The sequence below is a fragment of the Mirounga leonina genome, unplaced genomic scaffold (assembly GCF_011800145.1).
Source record: "Mirounga leonina isolate KUSES-001 unplaced genomic scaffold, KU_Mleo_1.0 Mir_195, whole genome shotgun sequence".
In the NCBI taxonomy this organism is placed as follows: domain Eukaryota; kingdom Metazoa; phylum Chordata; class Mammalia; order Carnivora; family Phocidae; genus Mirounga; species Mirounga leonina.
In genome coordinates this window covers 9,452,393-9,476,296 of record NW_023270490.1, presented here as the reverse complement: position 1 = coordinate 9,476,296, position 23,904 = coordinate 9,452,393, and the positions used below count along the sequence as shown (strand labels likewise).

The 23,904-nt window shown below is 36.2% G+C and overlaps 1 protein-coding gene across 2 annotated transcripts in view; it reads left to right on the top strand.

Moving 5' to 3' along the window:
* SYCP2 (synaptonemal complex protein 2) overlaps window positions 1-23,904 on the top strand; it is a 76,837-nt gene that overhangs the window by 25,810 nt on the left and 27,123 nt on the right. For both annotated transcript variants that reach the window (XM_035025498.1, XM_035025497.1), the window contains 10 exons: window positions 4,185-4,245; window positions 12,749-12,897; window positions 14,058-14,132; window positions 14,569-14,715; window positions 18,248-18,347; window positions 19,201-19,358; window positions 21,171-21,240; window positions 21,537-21,594; window positions 22,133-22,266; window positions 22,407-22,846. In XM_035025498.1, the coding sequence (XP_034881389.1) occupies window positions 4,185-4,245; window positions 12,749-12,897; window positions 14,058-14,132; window positions 14,569-14,715; window positions 18,248-18,347; window positions 19,201-19,358; window positions 21,171-21,240; window positions 21,537-21,594; window positions 22,133-22,266; window positions 22,407-22,846 (1,392 nt within the window). The remainder of the gene's footprint in view (window positions 1-4,184; window positions 4,246-12,748; window positions 12,898-14,057; window positions 14,133-14,568; window positions 14,716-18,247; window positions 18,348-19,200; window positions 19,359-21,170; window positions 21,241-21,536; window positions 21,595-22,132; window positions 22,267-22,406; window positions 22,847-23,904) is intronic.

The following is a 23,904-nucleotide window of genomic DNA, read 5'->3' as shown; positions in this document are numbered from 1 at the left end:
AATCCAAAAGACTCCACCCCAAAACTGCTAGAAATCATAGAGGAATTCAGTAAAGTGGCAGGATATAAAATCAATGCACATAAATCAGTTGCATTTATATACACCAACAACAAGACAGAAGAAAGAGAAATTAAGGAGTCGATCCCATTTACAATTGCACCCAAAACCATAAGATACTTAGGAATAAATCTAACCAAAGAGGCAAAGAATATGTATTCAGAAAACTATAAAATACTCATGAAGGAAATTGAGGAAGACACAAAGAAATGGAAAAACATTCCATGCTCATGGATTGGAAGAACAAATATTGTGAAGATGTCAATGCTACCCAGAGCAATCTATACATTTAATGCAATCCCCATCAAAATACCATCCACTTTTTTCAAAGAAATGGAACAAATAATCCTAAAATTTGTATGGAACCAGAAAAGACCCCGAATAGCCAGGGGAATGTTGAAAAAGAAAAGCAAAGCTGGTGGCATCACAATTCTGGACTTCCAGCTCTATTGCAAAGCTGTCATCATCAAGACAGTATGGTACTGGCCCAAAAACAGACAGATAGATCAATGGAACAGAATAGAGAGCCCAGAAACGGACCCTCAACTCTATGGTCAACTAATCTTCAACAAAGCAGGAAATAATATCCAATGGAAAAAAGACAGTCTCTTCAACAAATGGTATTGGGAGAATTGGACAGCCACGTGCAGAAGAATGAAATTGGACCATTTCCTTATACCACACACAAAAATAGACTCAAAATGGATGAAAGACCTAAATGTGAGACAGGAATCCATCAAAATCCTAGAGGAGAACACAGGCAGCAACCTCTTCGACCACAGCTGCAGCAACTTCTTCCTAGAAACATTGCCAAAGCAAGGGAAGCAAGGGCAAAAATGAACTGTTGGGACTTCATCAAGATAAAAAGCTTTTGCCCAGCAAAGGAAACAGTCAACAAAACCAAAAGTCAACCGACAGAATGGGAGAAGATATTTGCAAATGACACATCAGATAAAGGGCTAGTATCCAAAATCTATAAGGAACTTATCAAACTCAACACCCAAAGAACAACCAATCCAATAAAAAAAATGGGCAGAAGACATGAACAGACATTTGTGCAAAGAAGACATCCAAATGGCCAACAGACACATGAAAAAGTGCTCAACATTGCTTGGCATCAGGGAAATCCAAATCAAAACCTCAATGAGATACCACCTCACACCAGACAGAATGGCTAAAATTAACAAGTCAGGAAATGACAGATGTTGGCGAGGATGCGGAAAAAGGGGAACCCTCCTATACTGTTGGTGGGAATGCAAGCTGGTGCAGCCTCTCTGGAAAACAGTATGGAGGTTCCTCAAAAAGTTGAAAATAGAGCTGCCCTACAACCCAGCAATTGCACTACTGGGTATTTACCCCAAACATACAAATGTAGTGATATAAAGGGGCACCTGCTCCCCAATGTTTATAGCAGCAACGTCCACAATAGCCAAACTGTGGAAAGAGCCAAGATGTCCATCAACAGATGAATGGATAAAGAAGATGTGGTATGTGTATATATATATCCATATATATATAGGATATATATAATATAAATAATGGAATATTATTTAGCCATCAAAAAACCCAAAATCTAAAATTTGCAACGACATGGATGGAACTAGAGGGTATTATGCTAAGCGAAATAAGTCAATCAGAAAAAGACATGTATCATATGATCTCACTGATATGAGGAATTCTTAATCTTAGGAAATAAACTGAGGGTTGCTGGAGTGGTGGGGGGTGGGAGGGATAGGGTGGCTGGGTGATAGACATTGGGGAGGGTATGTGCTATCGTGAGTGCTGTCAATCATGTAAGACTGATGAATCACAGACCTGTACCTCTGAAAAAAATAATACATTATATGTTAAAAAAAAAAAGAAGATAGTAGGAAGGGAAAAATGAAGAGGGGGGATTCAGAGGGGGAGACGAACCATGAGAGACTATGGACTCTGAGAAACAAACTGAGGGTTCTAGAGGGGAAGGGAGTGGGGTTAGCCTGGTGATGGGTATTAAAGAGGGCACGTATTGAATGGAGCACTGGGTGTTATATGCAAACAATGAATCATGGAACACTACATCAGAAACTAATTATGTATGGTGATTAACATAACATAATAAAATAAAATTTAGAAAAAAGATAATCTTTTGCATAGCAAAGGAAACATTCAACAAAACCAAAAGAGAAGGTATAGAATGGGAGAAGATATTTGCAAATTTCTTACCAGATAAAGGGCTAGTATCTAAAACCTATAAAGGACTTATTAAACTCAATACCCAAAGAACAAATAATCCAATCAAGAAATGGACAGAAGACATGAACAGACATTTGTGCAAAGAAGACATCCAAATGGCCAACAGACACATAAAAAAATGCTCCACATCACTTGGCATCGGGGAAATACAAATCAAAACCACAATGAGATACCACCTCACACCAGTCAGAATGGCTACAATTAACATGTCAGGAAACAACAGATGTGGGGAATGTGGAGAAAGGGGATGTGGAGAAAGGGGAACCCTCCTACTCTGTTGGTGGGAATGCAAGCTGGTGCAGCCACTCTGAAAATCAGTAGGGAGGTTCCTCAAGAAGTTGAAAATAGAGCTACCCTATGACCCAGCAATTGCACTCCTGGTACTTACCCCAAAGATACGAAGGTGGTGATTCTGAGGTGTACCCGCACCCCAATATTCATAGCAGCAATGTCCACAATAGCCAAAATATGGAAAGAGCCCAGATGTCCATCAAAATGAAATTAGGGAGAGAAACCATAAGAGACTTTTAATCATAGGAAACAAACTGAGGGTAGCTAGAGGGGAGGCAGGTGGCGGGATGGGGTAACTGGGTGATGGGCATTAAGGAGGGCACGTGATATAACAAGCGCTGGGTGTTATATAAGACTGATGAATCACTGAACTCTACCTCTGAAACTAATAATACACTATATGCTAATTAAATTTAAGTTAAAAAATAAAAATAAATAAAAATTACGAAAATTTCCATAATATAAAATTTCTTAAAAAGGAAGGCAATAAACCAGGAAGCATCACTTTGAAGTTAACAACCATCTGACATGTGCCTCAAAGGAGCAAGTGTTTTTACACATAGAAAATAAGAAGCTGCTCAAAGCTTTGGGGCAGAGAAGAGGATAGCAACACTTTCCTCCTGACCCTGAGGCTTTGAGGTATGGGAGAATTAGCACCTTAACTGGAGATGCCATAATGGTGGTGGTGCCCTCAGCATATGGACTGGTTTCAATTAAGGCAAAGAAGTGGAGGGAGTTAGTGAAGAGATTGAGGATTCAGGTGAATTTCTGTAAAATGAATTGTCCTTAAATAACAAAAGAAAGGGGTCTATTTTCCTCACAAGATTAGTGGAAGGTTTTAGGATCTCATCTTTTAGGAATGGTATCTAATTTTTCCTGTAGCTTTTTTTGTGAATTCAGTATTATTGAGTTATACAAATTTTCAATGAAAGCACGTGGAAGGGGGAAGGGGAAAATAATGGTGATTATTCATATGCATTCAGTGTTTGAATCTAAGGGCAGTCTGTGAGTGGGAATTGAGGAATGCATAGGATTTCACACTATTTCAAAAGCATAAATGACAGGATTTGGTAACATTTTTAAAAAGGATAGCCTCTAATAAATATTAATGGTAGTAATTCCTTTTTTGGTCAAAAACAAGAAATTATACCATTATACTATGAAATCATCCCAGTATTTCCTTCATAAAAGTGAACAAATAGATTAAATGTGACACATGTACTGTATGACACGATCAATTGATGGAGCAAGAAATGTGTTACTTAGTGATACTTAATAAAAAAATAATTATTGGGGCGCCTGGGTGGCTCAGTCGTTGAGCGTCTGCCTTCGGCTCAGGTCATGGTCCCAGGGTCCTGGGATCGAGTCCCACATCGGCCTCCCTGCTCCACGGGAAGCCTGCTTCTCCCTCTTCCACTCCCCCTGCTTGTGTTCCCTCTCTCGCTGTGTCTCTCTCTGTCAAATAAATAAAATCTTTAAAAAATAAAAAATAAAATAAAATAATTATTGTTTGTATAACTTTTAAGTTTTTAAACTGGTGTTTAAAGAAGATTTAAAGCAGGAGTAAATTATTTATGGTCAAACCTGTTTTTAAATTTAAGGATCATCAGTGGGAAGCAGTGATTGTGCCTGAGGATAAAGTACAAATATACAGCATTGAAGGTATTTAACTTGTTTCCTCTAACTCTCCTCTTGACTCTGATCACATGGAGTAGCAGTTGCATGCTCTCTGGGGAAAAAAATAGACTAACGAAAACAAAGTGAGCATTTTCATATATTCACATTCATAAATTTGATAGTTCAATATCAGTATTCCCTGAACCCACATTTCCCCCACCCCCAATTTCCCAACTCCTTCCTGAACTTTTCTTTAGTCTAAAACTTATGATCACATGTCACTTTCTTGTCAATATGTTCAAGGCCCTTGCCTTTTATCCTATTAGTTTGATGAGGTCCAAACATCTAGTTCCTGTACTAATATAACTGGAATCGTGTAACACTGCTGGTGAAGTCCTACAACTTGGCAACTGGTAGCACCACACATTCAGCTATCAAGATAGATCTTAGGCATTTCAATGGGGATGTGGTATCTCTTGATAGTTGTTACTTGCATATTCCTCTTGACCATGAATATTGAGCACTTTTGCATTTGCTTGGTGGCCATTGATATATACTCTTCGTGCAGTATCCGTTTAAATATTTTGTCCTTTTTTTTTTCTAGGCTGTCTTTTTTTAATTAAGTTTTTGAGTTCTTACATACGTGGGTATCAATTCTTTGATAGATAGATGTTCTATGTGTATTTTCTCCCCATCTGCATCTTGCTGATTTATTTTCTTAGGGGTGTCTTTAATGAGCAGAAGTCTTTAAATTTGAAGTCCACTTGATCACTTTTTTCATTGTGCTTATTGCTTTGTGTGACCTAAGTAATTTTTGACTACTACCAAGTCACAAAGATGTTCTTTTGTTTGTCTATAAAAACTTTGTGGTTTTAGCTTTTATGTTTGGAATTATGATCCATCTCAAAATAACATTTGGTTATGGTATGATACAGGAGTTGAGGTTCATTTTTTTCCCATGGACATGCAGTTATTCCAGGACTATTTGATGAAAAGATTTTCCTTTCCCCACTGGATTTTATTGATTCCCTCTTTGAAAATCAAATGACTGATAGAAGTGCACATTTTATTTCTTAAAGCTGTACTCCATCCCATGGATCTATTTGCCATTCCTTATGCAAGTAGTACCACACTGTTTTAATTTTTGTAGATTTATAGTTAGTCTTGAAATCAGATAGTGTAAGTCTTCCAACATTGTGGTTTTTTTCAAGGCTATTTTAGAAATTCTAGACCTTCTGTATTTCCATATATCTTTTAGAGTTGACTTATCAATTGCTATAAAAAGCCTGCTAGATTTATAATTGCAACTGTAGTTTGATATGGGGAGAAATAACATTGTAACAATAGTAAGTATTTCAGTCCACAAACATGGTGTATTTTTACATTTATTTGGGTCTTTGGTTTCTCTTAACAATGCCTTGTTTTCAGTGTAGAAATCTTACATATCCTTTGATGAACTTATTCCCAAGTCTTCAATCTTAACCTTATATGATTGTGAATAGAATTGGTTTTTAATTTCATTTTCCAGATATTTTCTGCTGGTACGTAAAAATACAATTGATTTTGAAATACTTACCTTGTATCCTACAATCTTGCCAAAGTCACTATTTAGTTCTAGTAGTTGTAGCATGGATTCCTGGGGATATTCTAGGTAGTCCGTCATGGTATCTGCAAATAGAGAGAGGTTTTACTTCTTCCTTTCTGATCCTTATGGCCTTCCTTAACGAAATTCTTTATCCCTCTCCCCTACCTCTTCTTCCTTCCTCTCTTTATTTTTTCCTCCCTTTATTCCTACCTTTGCCTTACTGCAATAGCTAGAACTTCTAGTACAGTATTGGATAGAAGTGGTAAAAGTGGTCATCTTTGCATTCTTCATGATCTTTGCTTAGGAAAGAACATGTAGTATTTGACCCTCAAACATGATGTTAGCTGAAGGTTTTTTGTAGATTACCTTCCATCAGGTTGAGGAAGTTGGTGAGTCTTCACGTGTATAAACACACATGAAACTATTATGCAATTCAAGGTAGTAAATATATCCAGTCCCCCTAAATGTTCTTTATGCTCCTTTTGATCTATCCCTAGGAAGATCTAGCCCCAGGAAGTCACTGATATTTTCTCTGCCATGGACAAGTTTACATTTTCTGCAGTTTCTATAAATAGAATCATACAGCATATACCTATATATATGCATATTTATGTTAGTATATATAATATGTATAATTATATGTACTATCTATGTAATATATAAAATATACATGTAAAAATATATGTAATACATATTTTATACAAGTGTAGTATGTACGTTTATATATGACATTTGTATATTTTTTATATAATATATACATTTAGATATATATTTTTTATTTAGCCACATTACATGTATTAATAGTTTATTCCTTTTTATTGCTGAGTGGTATTCCATTGCATGGTTATACTTCAGTTTGTTTATCCGTTCACCTTTTGATGAGTACTTGGAATGTTCCCAGTTTTCAGCTATTATAAAATGCTGCTGTGAGTATTCATGTATACTTATTCCCATGTATGTGTATATATATGCTTTTATTTCTCCTGGGTAAATACTTAGGAGTGTAGTGGCTCTGTCAAAACATAAGTATATGTTTACCTTTTTCAGAAACTTCCAAAGTGTTGTCCCAAGCAGTTTTATCATTTTACATTTTCACCACCAGTGTGTAAGAGTTCCAGTTGACATCCTTGGCAACACTTCATATGGTCAATCTTACCTTGCCTTATTGCACTGCCTGGAACCTTCAGTACAATGTTGAGTAGAAGTGATGAGAGTAGATGTCTTTGCCTAGTTTTTGATGTTAGGCAGGGGAAGCATTCCTTTTTTTCACCATGATGTATTTATGGTGGCAGTTTTTCATGTGTGCCCTCTGTCAAATTGAGGAAATTCTCTTATTCCTAATTTGCTGCGAAAGCCTTCCTTGATCACAAATGTTGGATTTGGGGAAATGCTTTTCCTGCCTCTATTGATATTATATATAGTTTCTCTTGTTTGGTTCCTTAATAGAAATACATTGATTTTCAAATGTTAGACCAACTTTGCATTGTTAGGATAAACCCCACTTGATTTTGGTACGTTATCCTTTTATATATCATTGGAATTGATTTATGAAATTTACTTAGGAATTTGGTATTCTATGCACTAGAAGGTCTGCAGTTTTCTTGTAATGTCTCAGTTTCAGAGTGAGGGCAGTATTAGCCTCATAAAAATGAATTGGCAAGTTTTCCATCGTCTTCAGTTTTCTGTAAGAATGTGAGTGGAGTTGATACTGTTTCTTAAGTACCTACTAGTGTTTGCCAGTGAAGCAGTCTGGGCTGCCACCGTTCTTTGTTGAAGACTCTTAACTACAAATTCAGTTTATTTAATAGAAAGTGTTTCAGGTTATCTGTTTCTTCTTGAGTAAGCTGATAATTTTCTCTAGTAATCTGTCCATTTTATTCAACTTTAGTGGCATGAAGTGGTTTATTATGGTCCCTTAGTATCTTTGTAATGTCTGTAGACTTGTTATGATGGCCATTCTGTCACTCCTGATGTTTATAACTTGTATATTTTTTCCCTAATCAGTCTGATAAGAGGAATATCAGTTTATTGGTATTGTCAAAGAACCAGCCTTTGGTCTCATTGATTTTTCTCTATTGTTTTTCTATTTTCCACTTGGTTGATCTCTGCTCTTTTGTTTATTTACTTATTTTTTTGCTTTGGTTTTAATTTGTTTTTCTGTTTCTAGTGTCTCAGGGTAAAAGCTGATTTTATTGTATCTCCTTTGTTGGCTTTATACCCCCTTTAATTAGTGGTTGATTTAGGATTTATTCTATTCATTTTTAACTTAATAGTGTGTCTATTCAGGTAATACTACACCCTTTTATGTGTAGCACGGGAACCCTGCAACAGTGCACTTGCACATTTGCTTTCCTGGCTTTCATGCCATTGCTATCAATATACACAAAAGGTTTTTGTTTGTTTCTTTGTTTGTTGTTGTTTTGTTTTGCATGTGTCAGAAACCTTGCAATATGGTGTAATGATTTTTTGCTTTATGCAGCCAATTAGGTTTTAAAGAGATTTTTTAAATGGATTAAAAAGTATTTTATATTTACCTACACGTTTACCATTTCCAGTGTTGAGTTTTCCTTTGTGTGGATTCAGATTTCTACCTAGTGTTGTTTTCCTTCTCCCTGAATGACTTGTCTAGTATTTCTTGTAGTACAACACCAGTGATGAGTTCTTTCAGTTTTTATGTATCAGAAAAATCTTTTATTTTGTTTTCATTTTTGAAAATTACTTTTGATACATATCGAATTTTAGATTGCCTGTTGTTTTAGTTCAGTTTACTTTAAAGATGTTACTCTACTGTCTCCTGGCTTGTGTTGTTTCTGATGAGAAGTCTACTGTCATTCTCTAGTTCGTTCCATTTTATTTAAAGTCTTTTTACCCCTGGATGCTTTTAAGATTTTCTCTTCATCACTAGTTTTAAACAGTGCCAATATCATGCTTTAGTGTGATTTTCTTCATGTTGTTTGTTCTTGGGGTTCATTGAGACTTTTGTTCTGTGGGTTCATAGTTTTCATCAAATTTAAAGTTTTTATCCAGTATTCTTCAGATATTTTTTCCTGCTGATTCTTTCTTCTCCTTCCCTTTGGAGAGTCTGATTACACATACACTAAGCTACCTGAAGTTTTCCCACAGCTCACTGATTCTGTGGTTTCTCCACTCCTTCCACCCCAGATTTCCACCCCTTTTTTTTCATTTGAATACTTTTCTATTGCTGTATTTCATGGTCATTAATATTTTCTTTAGCAGTGTCTAATCTGTTGTTGGTCCTATCTTGTATAATGTTCACCTCCCGTGTTGTATTTTTCATTTCTGGAAGTTTGATTTGGGTCTTTTTGTAGGATAAATTTTTAATTTTAGAATAGTTTTAGATTACAGAAAACTTGCCAAAATGGTATATAAAGTTTCTATGTACCTCCTCACCCAGTTTTTCCAATTTTTTAAATTGTGGTTAAAAAACAAATAAATACAACATAAAATTTACTACCTTACTATTTTAAGTGTATGGTTCAGTAGTGTTAAGTATATTCATGTTGTTGTGAAACAGATCTCCAGAACTTTTGTCATCTTGCCAAATTATAACTCTATACCCGTTAATCAACTTCCCTTTTCCGCCCATCCACTCAGCCCCTGGTAACCACCATTCTACATTTTTCTTCTGTGAATTTGACTATTTTAAGTGGAATCATACAGTATATATCTTTTTGTGACTGGCATTTTTCATTTAGCATAGTGTTTTTTCCCATACTTTTTTTTTTTTTTAAGATTTTTATTTTCTTTAATCTCTACACCCACCTTGGGGCTCGAACCCCCTAGAACAAGATCCACTGACCAAGCCAGGAGCCCCTTATTTTATTTTATTTTTAAGATTTTATTTATTTGCGAGAGAGAGAATAAGAGAGAGCATGAGAGGGAGGAGGGTCAGAGGGAGAAGCAGACTCCCCGCCGAGCAGGGAGCCCGATGCGGGACTCGATCCCGGGACTCCAGGATCATGACCTGAGCCGAAGGCAGTCGCTCAACCGACTGAGCCACCCACGCGCCCCCCCCCCCTTATTTTTTAACTTTTATATCTTTTTTTTCACATCTTACATTTTTATGGTACCTCCGTTACTGCATTCTAAAACAAAAAGCCTACTTGGATCTTCATCTTCCTCTAGTTGTCTCACTCTTTTTCCATTCATAGCCAATTTTGAAAGATAGTTTTTACTAAATCTTTTTTTCTCCTGCTTTTCATCCTGTCCTTATTACATTGTTTTCCATCCCACTCCACTGAAATTTTAGATGTCAAAATAATAGTTTATTATTAATATCAATATGGACACTTTCAGTCCTTATACTTGAACCTTCCCCCACATTTGACACTGTTGACTACACTTTCATTTTTTAATCTTTTTCCTAATTTCTCAGCTAAGCTCTATATACTCATCCTTTATTTCCTATTTTGACAAATGGTATGATAAAACTTCCAGGTCCCCCAATATAGAAGCCATTCTTGATTGTTTCCTCTCCCTCAACTAATCATTTTTCATGTTCATGTATTTCTCTTAATATTTTTTGAATTTCTTTACTCCCCTTTATTTTCATGCTTATCACTGCCTCCACTTCCTAATAAAGTTCTGTCTTTTGCATCTTGCCAAACGTAGTTGTGCATAATTGGGTAAAAAAAAAGTTATTTTCATTGTTGTAATAGCATAACTTGATTTTTAAGATTTATTTTCCAATACATAACTCGTCCTAATTTTATGAGGACACTTTTATAAAAAATTAAGTTCTTTATGTTTAGATTAAAAGGGGTTTTTTGGAGCTTCCTGGTTGGTGAATAATAATGAATCTTCATGCCAGGAGGGTGGTGCACCCTAAACTTCACAGGGACAGGAGCTCCTGTGCTCCGGACCCTTCCAAACCTCACTCACACTGTCTATCTCTTCACCTAGCTGTTCATGTGTATCTTTTAATATCCTTTGTAGTAAAGTGGTAATCTAGTGTAACCTATATGGAATGGGCAGTATCTGAATTTTTACATGAATAGCAGTCATGGAAGTAAAAAAAAAAAAAAAGGAACCTGGAAGTCAGTCAATATTTCTAGTGAAAAAGAATTTCATTAGTTGCAGGCTGAGGGGATGGGGAAGCAGCAGCATGATGGATTGCAGGCAGTGAGACCCTTTTATATGTAATATGTAAGAATGTATAAAATGAAGGCTCCATGGGCAATCTTAAAATTTTTTTAAATGCCTTTGCAGAAGAAAACATTATTATATTCATATAGTGTACTAGAATCTCATATAAATATGTTTATCTATAAATACTTAGTTTTTTTTTTTTAAAGATTTACTTAGAGTGAGAGCACGCTTTCACATGCCCGTGTGCGTTGGGAGGAGAGGAAGAGGGAGAGAGTCACAAGCAGACTCTGCACTAAGTGTGGAGCCCATCATAGGGCTCAGTCTCACAACCCTGAGATCATGACCTGAGCCAAAACCAAGAGTTGGATGCTCAATTGACTGTGCCTCCCAGGCACCCCAAAATACTTGGCTTTTTAGCAAACAACAAAATAACTTTCCTGGTATCATAGTAATATTGCTAATTAAAAACAAGCTATGATATAGTCCAGGCAGTTAAAGGAACTAACAAAAATTTCAACAAAGCCCACAATAAAATATAACAAATATCAATAAATTCTTTATAGATAGTCACAGTATATGTGGGGAATAGTTTGTACAAAAAGGTACAAAACATTCAGCAATATTTGAAGTAATTCTAATATGTTTATGTAAGCAGTGAAACAAATATTGTATTTACTATAAGTTTGTGGCAAGCTGCAGGAAAAAAATCATATCAGAGCAATATAATAATCAAAAATATCCATAAGGATTATAAATTTTCTAATATTCATCAGAATTCAAAACATTATTCGCTTCAAAGTCACCCAAACTTTCAACTCTAAAGCCTGAAAACTTGTTACTTTTGAAACACATGACTTTTTTTCCCCAGAATAAAACCACCAGCACTCTTTGAGTTAGAAGCTGTCACCATTATCTTCAAGCAATTAATAATTCTTATAATCATCAAAGGACTTTACTGCGGAAGTTTGTCATGACCATATAGTTGCAAAAACAGACAACACATACTCTGCTTGAGTAAGCCTCATAGGAATCAGAATAATTTATCCTGTAGATTAGGTCATGAAGTAGGCAGCAGAGCTTTTCTTCATGTAGAGACAAATTTTTCTACTAGGTATGCTCCATCTCCATCAGGATGTAGGATTTCCTCCTGCCCAAAAATATACGGTGGGGGCAGGTGTGGCTACTTGTCAGTCATCAACAGGAGTACCATCAGAAGTAGAACAGGGCCATAAGTGGCCTTTAGTCCGTAATACAGGCACATTAATTGGATGCCAAGTGATTCTTCGGTGAATTTTTAGAGGAAGGGAAGTGAATACCTCTTATAAACTGGCACTTACAGTATTTTCAGTGGATCAGCGAATTAATGGAGGAATTGCCCTGATTCTTTCTTTAGTTTCCTGGCACTCAAGGTGTTTGACAGTTGTCTACTGTCAACTTGCTTGTAACAGCTGGATTTAAGAGAAATGCTTGAATGGATGCTTATGCCTAGAAATATAGTTACTTATGGAATTAAAGTTATTTTCTTTGCCTCTTTTAAATTAAGCAAATAGTTTTCTTAGATATGTTCTAGGAGTATTTATTAAGAACCTATTAGTGTCCACAGCATATTTAGGGCTTTAGCTCATTAGTTATTGTATTACTTTGTAATTCATAGATCAAGAAACAGACTCTGAAAAATAAATTTGGATTGGTTTTCATAAGTAGTTAGTGCTGGAATTGATTGTTAAATCCTAAAAGTTAATCTTATTTCACTTCAATTTAATTAATATGCTACCTGGCTTATTTATAACATGCCTAGAGAGTGGTATCATAGAAATGAATATAAACTAATTGGTGTGATTTGTTTGTATACAGTGAGAGAATCGAAGAAGCTGCTGACCATAATTCTGAAAAACATAGTAAAAATTAGTAAAAGAGAAGGGAAAGAATTGATTTTGTATTTTGATGCATCATTAGAAATCACTAGTGTGACACAAAAAATTTTTGGTGCACATAAATATAGGGTAAGTGTTTAAATTCTTTTCAACATTTATTTTCATAAGATTCTTTTTAATATTTATTTTCATAATTATGGAAACTTTCGGTTACCAGGGGCTGTAAGTTTCATTTTTTTCCCTAGAATTCTTAAAATGACATGTTGATTTTTAGTTCTTTAAATTTTTATTGTGGAATAGCCCTCAGATTGTAGGCCATATCCTTGAGACACCTGTTAGAATCTCAGATGACAAAATAAGCTGCAGTATTCAAAATATTTAATGAATTCCTGCTAGGTGTTTAAAAAGTGAATTAAGACAAGACCATGTTTTTAAGATATTAAACAGTGTTTGTGAGAATTAGAGAATCTACCTCAGAAGTAAATAAGGGGCAGGTGTAGAAGTTGAGAAAAGAGAATGCTCATTAAGAGTCTGATATGAAGGAAAGGCTGTTCAGATGGGACTTGAAATGGCCTTGGAAATTGATGGGTGAAATTTAGAGAAGATGCATTCTGGGACTGTGGAAGACATGATGAGTCAGTAAGGTGACGATTCAGGTTCAGTTTCAGGGAGCTACTCTGTTGACAGGCTTGGATAGCGCATGTCGTAGTCTGTTCAGGCTGCTGGAGCACGAATACCGTAGACGGGGTGGCTGAAAATGAGAGACCTCCTTTCTTTCTGTCTCTTCTGTCATTTCTTTTTCTCTGCCTCCCCATTCACTTCCATCTGTCTCTCCTAGCTCTGGAGGCTAGGTGGCTATGACTGGCACCAGCAGACACACTTTCGGCCGAGGCCCCGCTTCCTGTTTCACAGTGGCTGTCTTTTCACTGTGTCCTCACATGCCAGAAGGGGTCAGGGAGTCCTTTGGGGTCTCATTTCATAGGGGCACTGATCATATTCACAAGGACCCTGCCCTGATGAAGCAGTCACCTGCCAGAGGCCCCGCCTCCTAACACCATCACCTTGGGGGGTAGGTTTCAATATATGAGTTTGGGGGACTCATTCAGTTCAGAGCAGTGCAGAAGATTTATGGGGAAGAAAAATAGAGACTGTGTGTGGAGAAAGGGTATTTATATATACAAAATAATGATTTGAGATAATTTGGGAGTTTTGAAAGGAAATGCAGGAAATACATTAACATGGAAAGAACTGGGAGAAAATGACATCACTTTGAATTAATTTAATTTTAGGAATTTACCAGAAAACAGGGTATTTCGGTTGCCAAAACATCTGTGCATATACTTTTTGATGCAAGTGGATCACAGGTATGTGTCTGACTTACTTGATTTTTATCACTGAGCTAAGTTGAACCCTAAATAATTGCACAGCATTATGTTGGACGGTGAGTATCTGAAAAATGAATTGTCTCAACATAGAGTGCCCCACTAAGGTACATGATTGTTTAAACGTGTTATTAAAGATCATTTACTTTAGTACAGAAGATAGTTATTAATATCATTTTGGTAACTTTAAAAATTAGGCATATATGTCCTGCCACTAATGCCAAAGCTTGTTTTATGTCTATGGACGTTTGAAAATGTGGGTGTTTTTTGTTGGGTCACTTTGACTAAGTACATGGAAAACAAAGAATTGACTTTGGTAAGTGTGGGATGAATGGGCGCTTTACTAAGACATCCAGTGATTTTTGAGAACTTCCTGCAGTTTGCAGTTTGAAATACTTTTCTCCACATTCTCCAACAGATTCTAGTGCCAGAAAGTCAAGTCTCACCCACCGAAGAGGAACTCACTACTTTGAAAGAAAAACCTAACTCCCAAAAGGAATTTGCTAAACCTCCGAAATATATCAAAAACTGTAATCAAGGAGACAGAAAGAATAGTCAGCTTGAGGTAAATATGGTGTCAAAATAGTTGTTGATAGGGGCACCTGGGTGGCTGTCGTTAAGCATCTGCCTTCGGCTCAGGTCATGATCCCAGGGTCCTGGGATTGAGCCCCGCATCGGGCTCCCTGCTTAGCAGGAAGTCTGCTTCTCCCTCTCCTGCTCCCCCTGCTTGTGTTCCCTCTCTCGCTGTGTCTCTTTCTGTCAAATAAATAAGTAAAATCTTAAAAAATACATAGTTTTTTATAAAATAGCATAGATCAAATCATTGCTACATATAATTACAGAAAAAAAAAAAGCATCTAGAATTTACCTTAATGGCCTTCATCAATAACATTCAGAGTATTTCCCCTGCCTTTTACAAATGCAAACAAAAGATAGTATTTTAGCAGTTGTGTTTGTGCAGGGTTAAGAGGGTTAAGTAAGACAAGGTATACTATACACTTGTAAATTCCAAGTTAGAAATATGTAAGAAAGTACCACTTGTTACATTTATCCTGTCTATTTTTGCTTTTGGCTGTTATGTAGAATGCAAATCTATAATGTAACGTTCTCTTTATTTGCTTAAGGAAAGAAAGCTAAGTATTAAGTACTTTTTCCTCCTCCTCCTGCTGGTGGAGACTCTCCTCTAGGCCATATTCAGCAGAACCAGTTCTCAGCCTCCTTGTCTTGTTGTGACACTTGAGGTTGCTAACAGCCTTGTCTTTCTTAATGTCCTCACCTTCTTTGATTTCTGTTAGCCTTTTAGTTCTCTTCCTACTTCTGTTACTACATTAGAGATACTTTCTTTCCCCGCATCCTAAATGTAGATTTGCTCTGAAAGCTTGACTCAGCTTCTTGAACATCTCTATGCCTTCTCCCTTAAAGAGCTTCCTTCATGTGCATAGTTTAAGCTCTTGAAATATACCAGACCCTCTTCAAAGTGCTGCAGGGAAGTCTCCACTTACTCTTCGAGTGTTTCCTTTTGTATGTCTTGTTTTCCTGATCTAACCTCAAACTCTTTTATCTTTCGCTTCAAATTTGCATCTGCCTCCATACTTCAATAAAGCTACCATTAATTTTCTGATGGTATCCTGAATCCTGCCTCATCTCCCCTGACACCTAGGACCAAGGTACTAGTGATGGTTCTTTCACAGTACCTCGCACATCCTCCCCTCCTCATTCCCTTCGCCCTTACTCATTTTAGTACACCCAGCTCAGTACAGCAGCCTCCTCATTGTCCTTTGACTCTGTGAACTACCCCATGTGGTATTCCTTCCCCTGGTTTTTCTTAATCCCAGAGTCCCTGTTGCATTCTGCTCAGAAAGTTGTGGGATCTCTGTGTTTATCTTCCTGCATCGAAATTTTAACTCAATTCTGAGACCTACAAGTTCATTTTACTCTACATACTGACCACGTTAGTAAGGTTAACTGCTTTTCTGCCTCTTTTTATGTCACACTAATTCTTGCCTCTATACCTTCATTCATGTTGTTTGTCCTTTTTTTTTTTTTTTTTTTTTACCTTCCCTCATTTAAAGTGCCCTTACAATTGCAAGTCTTGATTAATTTTCACTTTTCTTCATGGACCTTCTCCTGTTTTAGTTTTTACTAATATCTCACCTTTGGGCAACTTTAACTCTCACAGGCTCGTCCGTACATTTTTTCATGTTGATGTTACTCACTGTTTTTTCCCCATTAGTCTTGTGTCCTTCGTTAAATGAAAAATGCCATCTTCTGTTTTCTTTGGACAATTAAATTATAAAAGCCATTTTCTATGTTTTTATATCAGGGTCATAACACGAGTACTTATTTAAAATGCTAATTCTTAGGGCCCCCCTACCTTAAATTTATTGTCATAAACTCTAGAAGTAAAAATCTCTAAGAAACAGTGCACTGTTGTTAAATACCACTGTGTTTTTGTTAAGGATTGACTGAAGCATTTATATGAATAGGTAACTTCCCAGGTCCCATTCACTATGCCACTAGGAACTGTCTTTTCTTGAAGAATCCATTGGTTCAGTAGTTTGTTTTCTGGTTAATCGTAGAATTCCTCCTTTTCCTCTCCTTTCCACCCTTCCTCCACACCCCGTTTACAGAACTATTAAAAACTCCTGCAGTATTTTTTTCTTAGTCTTAGGGGCAGGTGCCTTTTGAAAACCAGATCTCCTTTGCATCTTTACAATTTGTCACTATCTGCTCCGTTCCATGGCGTCCTCTGAAACTCTTTTCCACCTCTGTTCAGTGACTCTAGGATGAAGTTAGAAAATGCACATCTTTACTGGAACCACTGGCTCTGGTGCCGCTGAGGCTCTGAATTCCTGTAGCTACTTTTTACTCCAAAGCTACTTTAGTCCTCAGAATATTAATACAGTTTTTAAAAATGTGTGAAAGTTTTGAAGAATTCTAAACATTACGAAAGCATTCACAAACAAATGTATATAAATTTACATAACTATGTATCCAAATATCATACACTGAAATAGAATAAGAAACTGAGCCATTGGTTATAGATACACTCAGTATCAATAAAATATTTTCAGCTAGTATATAAGGTGCTATATTTCATATGTGTGGGTATTCTAGAAATACTTTTTTTTAAATTTTTTTTCATCATTATTTTTTTTATTCTTATGTTAATCCCCATACATTACATCATTAGTTTTAGATGTAGTGTTCCATGATTCATTGTTTGTGCATAACACCCAGTGCTCCATGCAGAACGTGCCCTCCTCAATACCCACCACCAGGCTAACCCATCCTCCCACCCCCCTCCCCTCTAGAACCCTGTTTGTTTTTCATAGTCCATCGTCTCTCATGGTTCGTCTACCCCTCCGATTTCCCCCCCTTCATTCTTCCCCTCCTGCTACCTTCTTCTTCTTTTTTTTCTTAACATATATTGCATTATTTGTTTCAGAGGTACAGATCTGAGATTCAACAGTCTTGCACAATTCACAGCACTTACCAGAGCACATACCCTCCCCAGTGTCTATCACCCATCCACCCCATCCCTCCCACCCCACCCCCCACTCCAGCAACCCTCAGTTTGTTTCCTGCGATTCAGAATTCCTCGTATCAGTGAGATCATATGATACATGTCTTTCTCTGTTTGACTTTAGAAATACTTTTTAAAACAAGTTTTGGCTACCTATTCAATACTAAATATTAGGATAAAACCTTTCAAGTCAGCCTAAAACACAGAAATTTTTGGTTATCATGTTGTTTATAAAATACCGTATATCAGGGCACCTGGGTGGCACAGTTGGTTGAGCATCCAGCTCTTGGTTTTGGCCCAGGTCATGATCTCAAGATCCTGGGTTTGAGCCCCAGGTGGTGCTCTGTGCTCAGCATGGAGTCTCCTTGTTCCTTTCTCTCTGCTCTCCCCCCTGCTTGTGCTTTCTCTCTTGCTCTCTCCATCTATCTCTGACGTGAATAAATAAAATCTTTTAAAGAAGTACCATATGTCCTTTGTGTGTAGTCAAGGTAAAATGCTATGGATAAAATTACAGAATATTTAATTTCAAAACAGAATGTGTGTTTACTGTGGCTGCTTCTTGTGGTTTCAGATAATTACTCCTAGCAAAAGAAAAATGTCTGAAGCATCAATGATTGTTCCTGGTGCAGACAGATACACTGTGAGAAGTCCAATTCTTTTAATCAACACATGTAAGTTTTATAGTCTTAAAAGACTTTTAACAAACATTTTTAAAATCAACATTCTTTAATTCAGAGATATTCTGGGCATAATTTACATAGAGGATAAGTTGGGGATATAGAAATTATTAAGATATGAACCACAAATGTCTTCTAATTGTCAAGAAATTTCAAATTTCTAAGAAAGGTATATTGGTTATTAACATGTAAACATTATTCAAAGTATTAATACCCAGCATTAGTAACTTATTGTAATTTGAGTGAGAGTCAGCTGTAACATAGTGGATAGAACATTGAATTAATCAGGATGCTTGGGCTTATTTCCCTACCCCCAGGTGTGTACTTTGTACAGATTATCCTCTAGTTAAGTTTAGAACCGGTTTTCTTTTTATAAAATGGAACTAAAGTGTCTATCTCATCAAGGTGTTTAGAAGACTAAATAAAAATCATTCACTCAATGAGAAATATTATGAAACATTTAGATAGTGCCTGGTACATACTAAGGACTAAATACAAATAAAAAAATAATACTGTATACTAACTGCTATAAAGCACAGTCTTATTTAGTATATATGACAATTTAATAGTGACCTTCTGTTTCCAAAATCCAATTGCCTACTGGATAGTTACTTAATGTCCAGTAGGCTTCACAATAAATTCATCTTTCCACCCTCTCTGCCAGTTTTTTGTCTCTTTCTTACCTTGGTAAATGGCATCTGTATACTTTATTCATCTGAACCAGAAACCTGGGACCCATCCTAGCACCTCCCTTTTTTACCTTCCTCATCTAAAAAGTACCTCAATAATAGCAATATGTAATTTTAGAAGCCCTATAAATATTACAGTCCTTTGTCCTCCTTTTTAGCACCACCACGAAGAGGAAGAATTAAACCACCACTGCAAATGATGAGTTCTACAGAAAAACCTGATACACCTAAAACATCAGAAAGTGGAGTGGATAATGCTGTATTTCTTATATCTAGACCATCTGAAGGAAGAAATAGTGGAGATAATACAGACAAAGTAATTTTACTTTGAAAACATTTTTAAAAATTAATTTTATCAATCTATTGTAGAAATACATATTGAGCTAACTTCTTTTGCAAGCAGTGAGGGCCTCACTTTGTTTAAAGTACCATCACACACACACACACATATATATATACATACATATATATATATATATACATGTGTACATGTATGATTTATTGTTTTTGAAAGTCAGTTCCTTCTGACAGGACCTACTTACTGTGCTAACAGTAAAATTGAGGAATATCCCTTCAGTATAACTCTGATTTATGTATTCAGTAGGAGAAATGGACTTGCCATCATTCTTTAGTTTATTATACAAGTTAGTGTCTGCTAGAAATGTAAGATACACATGGAGTCTGTCCTTAAGTATCTCAAAGTTCTAGTGTGGAAATTAAATAAATTAATAAGATAATTATAATATTGTATAAATGTTCTCAGATTGTACATATAAGATGCAGTAGGAACCTAGTGGAGGGGCAGTGCCTAACCGCAGAGCTGGAGGGGAGGGTGAAGATCAGGAGATGCTCCTTAAGGAGATGGAGAGTGAGTTGGTTTTTGAAGGATCAATAAAGGTTAGTCAAATGGACATCAAGGAGAAGGGCATTCATTCCAGGTAGTTGAAGGGACAGAACAGAGAATAGCTGAGAGAAAATTATTTCTTTGTGAGGCGAGGTAGTCAGAGATACAGATAAGTAAGTTTGTTGATGAGAAATGCCTAACAGCTTTTGTTTTCATTGAAGTATGAGGTGAACATGGTGAATTTGTCTTGGCGATATGCTGAAGTAGAGGGCTCAAGGGTGTAAAGACTTGAAACAGTTACTAAGATAATGGGGAGGGTAAGTGAAGGATAATGAAGAGTAAGTAAAGGTGTTAGGTTGAAGGCCCTTTCAATTTAAGACTGAATTTTATGTGTCATTTTTCTCCAACAAAGCACAGTAAAAAGGAATAGGTGGTGGATTTAAAAAAAAATGGTTATGTGGCCAAAGCATGAATGGTGCAAGAGTTGAAGATACTCGGGAAAAAAGTCAAAAGTAATTGTTCAAATTAATCAGCTGAGTGTTCCTTTATTAGGGTGCTGTTGTTCAGTGGTGTGGTGTGGTCCTGAGTGTGGTAGGATGGTGGGCATCCCAGACCTGGGCTTGCTTGTTCCAGTCAGGGAGCCCTTCTGTCATTGTGACAGCCAACACGTACCTGCATGCTTTCCTACTGCTCCTGTCCTGGGATGGAGAACTGCCTGCTAGACCAAGTAGTGAAGACAGCCAGCATGAGGCACTGCGTCTTAGCCCGGAGGGCGTGTGTTTCTGAGTGATGGCAGATTGTTATCAGATCTGTGGCTATGAACAGAGGGAACCTTGGTGGAGGCAAGAAGTTACCTGTTCAGTGGCCACAACTTTACAGAATCCTTTAATATTCTAGAATTTCCAACTCTTGTGTGTATGTTAGTGAAAAGACAGAATAAATGCAGGCTGTGAGATCAGCTGCAGTAGGAGATGTGCCACGGTGATTCTAGAAATTGTCAGTTACAGATGAGAATGGAATTATTGTACTAGCTGTGGATGAGATCAGAAAGTTTGTAGGCTCTTCTGCCTTGTCTGTAATGAAAATTATTTTCTTATGTTTTAGAATAAGTAGCATTCTGGAATGGGCCATAACCTTTATGAAACAATAGAAATACTATCCAACTTTTAATAGCAAGGCAAATTATTTTAAAGGTTTTAAACTTTAATACTCTGACTTTTAAGAGTTGTTTTCATGTAATGCCTTGATTTAAATTTACATTACCATGTCTCCTCTGTGTTATAGCATATCAAAATGGCTAAAGTTGTAAAGAAGACAGAAAATAAGGTTGTTGAATTCCCAAACCAAAATATGAGTAAGTACTTTTTTGGTTTAATTTCACCTTCTCTTTTAAAAAATGTATACACTTCATATTTCCCTTTAACTCCACTGGCTTTCATTGATTTGAAAAAGAAAGATTTAGAATGAATGCATTTGGCTTTATGAAAGGAACTTAGAGGTTACAAGGAAATATAATACAATCTCTATTTCCAAGAAGATCAATCTCTGTATCCTAATAATGTGAATCTTGATCAACTTCTATACCAACTCCCATTTTACCCTGCCAACTGCACAAAAAATTGAAAATGCCATAATTTTTATTTTATTTAGATGACCTGCAGGATATTGTTCCAGATTCCCAGGCAGTGGAGAAAATAGATAAACCTGTGTAAGTATGAACAAAACCATCAAATAAGTTAGTATATATTAATGTTGTTTTTATATAAATGTAATACATTTAAAAGAAAAGGCTTCTATATTCTTAGAATGTAGTATTGGCTCTCACAGTAATCAGCTCAAGTATTACTATGATTGCACAATGGGGAATAGTCTGTGTTTTTTTCATAGCCACCAACATTACTCTTTTCCAAATTGAGAGACTTAAAATGAGATTTTTAAAATAATAAAGTATGAATGTGAAGAAATTTAACCTAGTTTAAATACACAGTAGAACATGTAAGATATGTGAGATATATTTAAGTAGATATGAAATAATAGCAATAATGGAATTTTTTAATAATAGTTTTTAATCTGATCAGTTACATAGTAAGTTTTAACTTTCCTAATGACTTACCAAAATATTTTCATACTTGACTAATGAACTGCTATCAATAAACATTGACTAAACAAAAAAAAAATCAAGGTCTCATGTCAGAGTCATAGGCTAATGTTTTGTAATACATTAAGCAAGTTATTTTATTTTCCAGGTTACGTGGTGTTTTGGACAACATCCGTGGGGAAAAGATGCCCTCCAAATGGTCCTGTTGGACTCCTGTAACAAATATTAATCTGTGTAATAACCAAAGAGCAGATACTTCATCAGGAGACATACTCAGTCAAGGTGAAACGTTGTTTCTCTGTACACAATAGCAGCTCAGGGAAATACTCATTTCTTGCAATGTCTAATATCTTTGATTTTAACAAATTTATGTATTACCAGCTTATTAATTTAATAAGGATTGGTTTTTATTTCTCCATTAGATGTTACTGTGAACAAAAAACTTAGGAAACAAAAATCATCCTCTTCAATATCTGAGGATAATTCTGAAGAAACAGAAAAGATGCACTATAAGAAAAAAACAATGCAGCATAACAAAATAGAGAAAGCAAAAGTAGGAGTGTGCAAAAGAGACACTCAGCAACGACTAAATCATGCTAAACATTCGGAGCAGAAAAATACTGAAAATACCAAGCAAAGTGATTGGCATATTGAATCTGCAACTACTTTTAAGTCCGTTCTCCTAAATAAGACAGTTGAAGAATCTCTGATCTATAGGAAGAAATACATACTGTCAAAAGATGTGAATACTGCTATTTGTGATAAAAGCCCTTCTCCTAGAAAAAATGTGAAAAGTCATAGAAAAGCAGGGAAAAGATTAACATCTGAACTTAATTCCTGGGATTTGAAACAAAAAAAAATGGTGAGCTTTCAGTGTGTTTGGTTTCTGCATACCTATAATATGCCTACCTAATGGCATAAGACAGTGAAAGAAGCTTGATGGATTGCTGCAGATTTAACATTTGTGAGACCTTGTTCTTTAATTCAAGTCTCCAGTCTGAGAGTGAGTGCCTCCTGAACTCTCTCACCTCATCCTAGTCCCTGTCCCCCCACCCCCAAACCAGTGCGGGCAGGTGTGTAAATAGGTGTGGTGTGAATGCACCCTGCAGCTCCTTGTGTCCTCCTGATGGTTTTCTTCCACTCTGTCCGGCAGATGCTTTGAGCATGTATATAGAACTGTCTGTACCTCTCTTAACAGTGCTTACCTTTCTTTTAATAAATGGTTATTTGTGTCTGTTTTTCTCCTTGTTATAGCCTATTAGAGTGTAAAGACTGTGTTCATTCATCATTTGTTTTCCTGCATGGCCTAGCTCAGTTCTGCACATAGTAGCATCTGAAACCATTTCTTGGATTATTGCATTAGAGTTTGATAGGTTTTTTCAAAGAAAAGGAAAAGATGTAGGCGGAGTGCAGGAGACTGTCTTCTGCTGTCCTCTTGCTCATCCCTGTTGGAGTCTTTCCCTTTTCCTTCAGAGTAATCATCTGTAGGACATCTCTAGGACAGTTTTAGCTAGTCTGCACCATACTTTAGACCAAAAGTTTACTTTTTTTAGTAGTTACCATAAATATTTTTTTGCCATTGCTATCAAGATGCAGATTAAGAAAACTTTTTAATTAGAATACATTCCACTGCCAATAATAGAATCTGTTTTTCACTCTTGCTTAGAATATGCAGGTCTTATAGCCTTCTATTTTCATATATCTTCCAGAGTGGTATTAATACCTGGACATAGAGTTGATGTAAAATGTCCATGTATTGGAGCATCTCTATATGCAAATGAAAAACTTAAATAGATAATTTGTAATTGTTGTTTATACTTAGACATTATTTCATTTGTCTTGACCATCCTTTTTATTTTGTCTTTAATCTGCAATTCACTTTCTGTGCCTGATTTGGCTACATTCTTCTTTAACCAAATC